The sequence below is a fragment of the Rhinatrema bivittatum genome, chromosome 16 (assembly GCF_901001135.1).
Source record: "Rhinatrema bivittatum chromosome 16, aRhiBiv1.1, whole genome shotgun sequence".
Classification (NCBI taxonomy): domain Eukaryota; kingdom Metazoa; phylum Chordata; class Amphibia; order Gymnophiona; family Rhinatrematidae; genus Rhinatrema; species Rhinatrema bivittatum.
In genome coordinates this window covers 22368162-22376098 of record NC_042630.1, presented here as the reverse complement: position 1 = coordinate 22376098, position 7937 = coordinate 22368162, and the positions used below count along the sequence as shown (strand labels likewise).

The following is a 7937-nucleotide window of genomic DNA, read 5'->3' as shown; positions in this document are numbered from 1 at the left end:
ATTTTCTCTTCTTTACCTCCTACTGATCCTCCTCCCTATGAACCCTAAAACTGTGGTCCAAATACTGTAGCTGTGCTTCTGCTGAGGCAGTGTTCATTTGTGCAGGGATGGAGTCCAGGATCCAGTGCTCTCAGGAAGTGCAGTATTACCCGCCCCCCCAGGCTGAGTGCTAGTGATACACAATTTTTCCCAAGTGCATCCTTTTTCAATGCAGTAGTTCATTTTAATATGGTATCAGGCGCCTAGCAGAGGTGGCCATGCCTGTGTTAGGAAAATGGGCCCTCCATCCGAAAGCCCGTTTTAATGCGTGTCCTTAGTGCATTGGCCCTCCAGTCCCCATTGGCCATGCATGCTGCTGCTGCTGCTGCTGCCTTGTCAGAAGAGCAGCGTTTGTACTGCAAGCTGCAAGTTTTGGGTCAATAGCGATGAAAAAGAATCAGAGGAAGACAAAGGTGAAACTTCACTCAGATTGCAGGGGAAGCTAGGGCCGTGGCCATGGCTGATGGTGAGTATGTGGAAGATGGAATTGGATGGCAGCAGGGGACAGGAACTGTGCCACCCTAAGCACAGGACTAGTGTACCTGTGCATAAATTTAGGCCTGAGGGTAGACAGCCAGGGCAAGAGGAAGGAGCAGTCAGGGACTGGGAAAGGAGATGAAAAGGAAACTGAAAAGGGGTTGTAGACAGGCACTGGGAGAGGGCAGAGATATAGAGGGGAGAAGTGGGGGGGGGGGCTACTAGGGGAAGTAAGCTGAGAGGAAAGGCAGAAGCATAGAGGAGAGGGATGGAAGTAGCAGGACTGCATGAGCGGAGGATGCAAGAGGAAGTAACAAACAGCGGCGAAAGAGGCTGCAGACGGAGAATAGATGCACAAATGGAGGAATGCGAACAGAAATGCTAAAGAGATAAAAGGAAAATGGGAAAATACGTTTTGAAAAAGAAAACAGGAACCTGAAAGGAAACTAAAGAGCAGGGACGAGACTAACATTCAAACTACAGCTACAAAAGTTAAGTTTGGTGAAGATGTCTCTGCTGCTGGGCTGGGTCGGGTCAAGGATTGCATTCTGCATCTGCCATTCTCCCGCACCCTTGTGGACTTTGGGGTAAATATATTTTTTTGGTGGAAGAAAGGCTTAGCTCAGCCAGGTACTTTCACTCTTTGATCTTTGAAGGCCATTGCCAGTTCTGGTTTTATGGGCTGCTTCAAGTATGCAAACAAGCTTTAAACTACAAATAATGTCTGCAACTAAATCTCAAGAATGTTGGTCTGGTTCCCAGCCCAATGTTTGTTGCTGAGATAAACAGTAAAGTTTATTGAACTATAAAATAAAGGAGGGGAGGGGTTGTCCTGCTTCTTAAAGGTGAAGAGTGCCAGAATCCTAGGAGATAGGAGGGAGGCTCGAGAGCGGCCGCGAGACGCCTTTAAGCCACTGGAGTGGGGGTGGCTAACGGTCGGACTGGAACGTGCCAGCGAGGACTGCAGGCTCGCCAATTGCTGCGGAGGCGGCAGTGGGAGTAAGGAGGCGGGCGCGGCTGCGCGCAGGGAGCCCCCGGCTCAAACCGAACGCTTTAATGTCCAGCCATTGGTCGGTATGGGGTATGCTGGGAGTTGTAGTTCCACCGGGCACACGTTCTTGGATGGTCTGAATGGCAGCAGCCCAGGGGAGAGGCCTACAACACCCAGCACGCCCCGCGCTATCCGACTCCTTTCAACTAAAGAAAGGCCGTGAGTGAAAGTAAGTAACCCCCTCGAGGGAGAGTAGTGCTAGTTAAGTGTTTTTTTGTAGAGCGATGCATTCCGCATGCAGAAATCCAAGGGAGCAGTACAAGATTAGGGTGGAACTGATGTCCGCAAAGCAGGAGCGAGACCGTGGGTTGTTTGTAGCTGATGGTTTCAAGGTAGGGAAACTGCCACAAAGCAGTGGCTAGAGAGCCAGAGGGAGAAGCATAACCGGCAGAGGTGGTGATGATACTTGTGTACAACATGGATCGTTTGTGTGCATGAAAGATTGATCATAGATTTCTTTTCCATTGACTAAACAGGAGTTTTGCTTGCTTGCTTTAACTTTATCTCTCTAGCTAGATCTAAGCGCAGGGCCTGAGCCCTGAGATGAAGATGATCCCATTTTGGGGGGGGCTGGGATTCAGAACCTGTATAATATTTGATGAGGGAGAGGGGCTTAACGCCTTACCATCAGACCTTCGTTGGGGTTCATTGTTATGATCATTTCAAATCAGGAGGACTAAACCATCTGCTGAAAAAAAAAAAAAAAAAGCCTCTGTACAAGTCATTACTGACAGCACATCTGAATTATTGTGTTCAGTTCTGGAAGCCATACCTCTCAAAGAATCTATTCAAAGTAGAGTAGGTCTAGAGAGAGGTGTGGCATCTGCACTAAAAGTGCTATGGCATGAGGCTTAAGGACCTAAATATGCATACCCTAGAGTCCAGAGGTAGGGACATTCAAATACCTCAAAAGTATAAATAATCTGCAAGAAGCATACCTTATTCATTGGGGTTCTGGAGGATCATATGAGGGAGATACTAGAAGTGTTTTGGAAGAACCTTTCTAGGGAGGTGATCGAGTAGAGTTCAAGCAAGCCTGGGATGAGCATGGAGAATCATTAATTGTGAGAACACGGAGTGAGCTCCGCAGTATTGTAGCAAGGAATGGAGAAAGGGTCATTATTGTCCTGAAGTGCACAGATATGAGTGGGTATGTCGCTGTGGGGATGGGATGTGAAATAAAATGCAGAAAACACCCACCCTTTTATTTTTAGCCCATTTCAACCAGGGCTAAAAGTGCTGTAGCAGTGCTTCCATCTGGTTTTCTGTGGGCATGATAACTCCCATGCCCGCATAGGCAAACTTAGGAGGAAGGTGGAGCATGGTTCAGGCACCTGCCCTATTGAAAATGTCATCAGTCTGGTAAGGATGAGGCCCTTTTCAATAGAGTCGAGGTAGGAAAGCGTTCCTAATTCATGCATATGTATGGTTTGTTTTTCACATCTTAACAAATCCCACTCGTTCATCCCTATAATCATAGAGATCCTTTCAGCTTTGACAATCAAGTTATGGTACATTGATTTAGATGGACTATTTTGTGTATCTTCACGTTTTTGCTGCTGAATTAAAGTTGATTATAACTTTTCCTGCATTTCCCACCTGTGGTATATGTCATTTCTGAAGGTTCACCATGAAATTCCTCTCGGCGGACTTCCCTCCCAAGAGATACACACCACGTAACTATGCTGACGAAGAGAGTGTTCCCACTGGCACCGTCCCACAGCCGCTCGCCCTGAGTGTGGACTGTGCGGAGTCCCTCTCTGATCTGGACATATCCTCCACACCTGAAAAACTGGGGGGTGGCAGCACACCATGGGGAATTCTGAAGAAGAGCGAGGAAGGCAGTGTCAATGGAGGCAAGAGAGGGAGTCGCCGACAGGTGAGAGGTGATTGGGGAGTACCTCATGCTGGTACGACATAAGGGACCGATATGGCCCCATCTCGGGGCAGTGTAAGGATCCAGTGCTGCTGCCGTCCACCCCTGTTCTGGGGCAATGAAAGGGTGCATTACTGCACTCTGCTCTGGGGTAGCATCATTTTTTGAAGCTTTTTCCATTTGATTATTACATTTTATTCAGCTTGACTATATCTGCAGTCGGGGCAGGTTGCTTTCTGGGTTCTTTTGGAACAAGCTGGGGTCTTGCCCCGCACATATCTGACCAAGCTCTGGTTCTAATCTGCAGGTTCGCTTTCACGTCAGCTGTGAGTTGGAAGAGAGAAAGCCAGACACTCCAAGCCTCCTCATGCCTGAGATGCCAGAGGAGGGACGGGACCCTGAAACGCCCGCAGTGCAGCTTGGACACCCCAGAACGGCCGAAGATGCCCTTGCTGTTCCAGGGGGTCAGAGAGTGGGCAGGCAGCCTGGCAGAACTAGGCTGCTTAGAGCAGGTCGTCAGCAGAAGAAGGGCCAGAGACCTGGGCAGAGTGATGCGATGGGGAGCTTGAGCTCCCCAGAATATAATACCTCTCTTGCACTGGGGCAGGAGATGCTGGAGGCCGCGGAGAAGGGCTTCGATGCCAGGAAAGCTGTGGCGGATCAGCTCCGGAAGTCCTCGGTCACCCGGCAGTGTGTGGATGGGAAGGTGGCTGAAGGTGAGCATTGGGGTTTAGGGTTTATTTTTGTGTGTTGGTTTTGGGCAGAAAAAATGACCACCAAGGTCCAGATTATACATTTGAAAATCTTAACATTGATACATTAAACACTATGGTTTTGAATGAATTATTGCAGGACTATATCCCTATTTGGTCACTATGATCAACAGATACTAAAAAAAAAAAATGTTGGCTGCAGACAACTCAGTAGTTGGCCCTATCCTCTGGAACTTAGGGTTGAAACAGATCCTATGTTTGGGTTTTTTTTTGTTGTTTTTTTTAAAGTTTAAAGACTTATGTATTGAAACAGGCTTTCTGTTAATTGGATTATGAAGGCCTGTTAAGGATTCTCTTAACATTCTGTATATGATTGCGCTTGTATTTTAGCTGAAATCTGTTTAGAACAACTGAGGTTGACATTGGTAGAATATAAAAATGTTAAGATGAATAAGCAATGACAGACTGAGCCGAGTATATTTATTCTCCCATTTCATCCATGGCCTTGCAATTACAGTGTCTCTTAAAAAAAAAAAAGAAAAAGAAACTGTAAGTCCGTAGAAACAACTGAGGTGAAACCAGGGCTGGCCCAGCTTACCCCTGTTGACCTGGCGTTGTTCTGGGTTGGCGAGAGTCAGGTGGCAAACTTTATAGGAACTCCCAGCTATCTGGATCCATCTTCACCTCACTTCCTTATTCCTTCATGGCGCTCAGTTTTATTCTGTGGTTTAGCTTCTGTGAAGGTAGCCATTTTGTTTTGCTAGTGGTGTCATTGCTATGTATTGCTTCCGTAATGCAAAGGCAGCCTTCACTTTTTGCCTTTACTCTCATTGCTTACTTTTTTTTTTTTAGCTGTGAGCACAGGGCAGACCTGCACGGTTTTGTTTAGCCAGACTTCTACTGTGCCCATGATGGGTGCAGGAGCATCGCTCTGCCTGTGGTATGTGTATCCCTCGCGAGGGTGCAGACTTAAACACTGATGTCTACCTGATTGTGTCTGCAGGGATGAACATCCCTCGGGAAAAGCAGCTCTTCCAGGGGCTGGTGAGCCTGCAAGTGCCGACAGAAGACGTCCTTAGCTCCGCCGTGCAAGAGAAGCTGTCGCTGGTGAGGCCCAGGCCAGACGCCAAGAAGGTAAAGAGGACTTTAGACTTCCCTGACTGATCCTCGGACTCCATTACTTATTCCGTGTGAGCTCGGGATGAGTCCCTGTGCGTCACTTATAATCCTCAGCTCTGTTACGGACTCTGTGACGTTTCCCATGTGAGTGGACAGTGGAAACGGTGCGTTTGTCCGCGTGGCGGAGATTGAGGTGACAGGATTCCTGCCGTTAACATGGTCCTGAAAGGCATCAGTCAGCGGATTCTCCTAGAAATGCTCTCCTCACTTGGCTGTAAATAACCGTGTTAAAATGTGAGGGTGAGGTGGGGAGACCAGAAGAGAGAATGTTTGTTTGTTTTTGCTTGTGGGGGGTGGAGGAGATTCCCAGAAAGTTCCTCTTTGAGTGACGCAACATTATTCTCTGCATTGCAAACCAGCGGACTCTGGGTGGCTAGTTTTCATTTAACTCTCGGGGCCTTCCAGCTTAAAGGGCAACACTGTCTGCACTTCTCCAATGCTTTTCCCTTTTTCTTTTTTTATCCCCCCCTTCCAGGACAGTTCCAGCGACGGTCCAGACCTGCTGATGTTCTATGACCCCTTGGAACTTTTCTGGGAAAGCCCCTGCCTGGGCATGGAGGTGCCTCCCTCGACACCACGGCGACCTCGCGCCAAGCCCAGGGTGTCAGCCTTTGACATGTTCAGGAAGTTGCAGCAGTGGGAGGCGTAGCCCCTGGGGTGCAAGAGGAGTGTCACAGGCTGGGGACCCTGGCCTCGAAAGCTCAAGGCAATGAATAAAGGAACATTAGTGAGGCGGCAGGACTCGGGGGGGGGGGGGGGGGGAGGAATCTGCAAGTCTGAGCTGGGCTCTAGTGGACCTGACAATTGCTTTTGAAAGTGTTCTGGCTTTCTAAAATGCCTAGAGATCATACTTTCAGCATGGCCGAAATACGTAAATTTACCTTGTCCTTAGCCCAAATGCATGTAAATATAGCTTATAAATATTCATTGTGAATAACTGCAAAAACCAGACCTGGCTTGGAGGACCTCAGAGGGCTGTTTTTAGGACTCACTGTAAATCTAATTATGCAGCATACATATACATTAAAACAAAGATGTAGCAATAATATTTCAAACCATCATAGAAACAAATGTGTTCAAAACTACAAAAACATCTTAACAATACCATATAATTTTTAATAAAAATCCATATCCTAAATCAAAACATACACTATCACAAAAGTGTTTGGCCATCAAATAATAAAACATAAGAACACAAAACAAGAAGACACCAATGAGGGCCCACAAGCAAACATGATCCAAATATTTCTAAACTTTCTCTTTGAAAAGCAACACGCTCCACCAAGCTAAAATCAAGAGCATATCCTATCCTGCCCCATATAGATTACCAAACTGTACATTTAAAAAAAAAACCCAATAATCTCATACAAACTGAATAACCCCAAAACATTTCTCACCAAGATTATATTATTAACCTACGTGATGTTCAGACTTGCTCGTCTAGCTGAGACTGTGATTCAGTGCCATCTACAGACTCTCGGCTGCAAGATCCAAGTGTGAACCAGGCCAGGTTTTTCTTTGATCTGGCTTTAGCACATCCAATTCCTCTAGTTATTGCACTTGGTGATCACCCGACCAACTCTAACCACTCCACAGTCAGTCTGAAAACATTCAATATTCAGGAGACTACTCCAAACTTCCCTCCTTATCCTGACCCTTAAAAGTATTCAAATGATTATTTATTCTTTCTTTTATAAAATCTCCCATGTGTGTATAACACTTGATCTGAACCTCATTCTCTTTGTACTGTATAATTTCCGTGTGTTAAGTCTCAGATGTATAATTTTTTTCTAATGTATTATGAAAAAGAAAATTAAACTTAAAAAAAAATAATACATCTTTATTTCTGACTTCTTCAGTTTCTAGCATGGATCACAACCATACATTCACAATCTTCAAATTGACACTGGACCTGCAAACATCACATACACACGGTTTTCAATAACAATGACAGGCTGATGCAATACCATGTGCTCAGGCTAGCACACAGGTTAACCTGCGGTTGGACATGCATCCATAGCCCCTTACGCAATAAGGGGATTAGCATGTCCAAAAGGCATGTTTAAACCAGGGCGTAGTTAATAGTGCTCATTGCATGTAAATGCCATGTTCCCTGTACATACCCAGACTGATCCGTGGTACTACAGGAACGAAAATTAGCAGGTAAGAACCAATTTTCCTTTGAGGCTGTTAGCTAGTACCCCCTTATGTAAAAAATAACCATGCACCCAACGCACATATATTTACGTTAGCCCCGGAGCTGGTGTTGAAAAGCAGAAAATACTGCTTTCCTGTGGCTTCTCCAAGTTAATATCGTGGCGATATTAAGTCTAAGGAACCACAGAAAGCAACAATGTGAAAAAATGTTTCTGGTGGTCAGGTTAGGAAAATGGACGCTCAATTTCATGAGTCTGTCTTCCTAACCCACACACAGCCACTTCTCAGCACCCGATGCCAAGGAGGTGCTAGGGATGCACTATTTCCCCGAGCGTCTCCTTTTTAACGCTGCGGCTCATTTGCCTACTGCATCGCGCACCCGGGAGAGGTGGATGGGCGTGGGTTAGGAAAGCGGGCGTTCAATCAGGAGCGCCCGTTTTTCCTG

General features: G+C 46.4%; 1 protein-coding gene across 3 annotated transcripts; it reads left to right on the top strand.

Moving 5' to 3' along the window:
- Positions 1 to 857: 857 nt before the first annotated feature.
- On the top strand, positions 858 to 6085 carry PPP1R35 (protein phosphatase 1 regulatory subunit 35). 3 transcript variants are annotated; one of them, XM_029581186.1, is made up of 5 exons: positions 858 to 1103; positions 3191 to 3446; positions 3751 to 4159; positions 5160 to 5290; positions 5811 to 6085. In XM_029581186.1, exons 1-5 carry the CDS (start codon positions 1024 to 1026, stop codon positions 5982 to 5984), a joined length of 1050 nt encoding a protein of 349 aa, XP_029437046.1. In that variant the 5' UTR covers positions 858 to 1023; the 3' UTR covers positions 5985 to 6085. The 3 variants fall into 3 exon arrangements, with proteins under 3 accessions (XP_029437046.1, XP_029437048.1, XP_029437047.1); XM_029581188.1 differs by lacking the exon at positions 858 to 1103 and adding an exon at positions 1435 to 1736; XM_029581187.1 differs by lacking the exon at positions 858 to 1103 and adding an exon at positions 1744 to 1899.
- The last annotated feature ends 1852 nt before the right edge of the window (positions 6086 to 7937 follow it).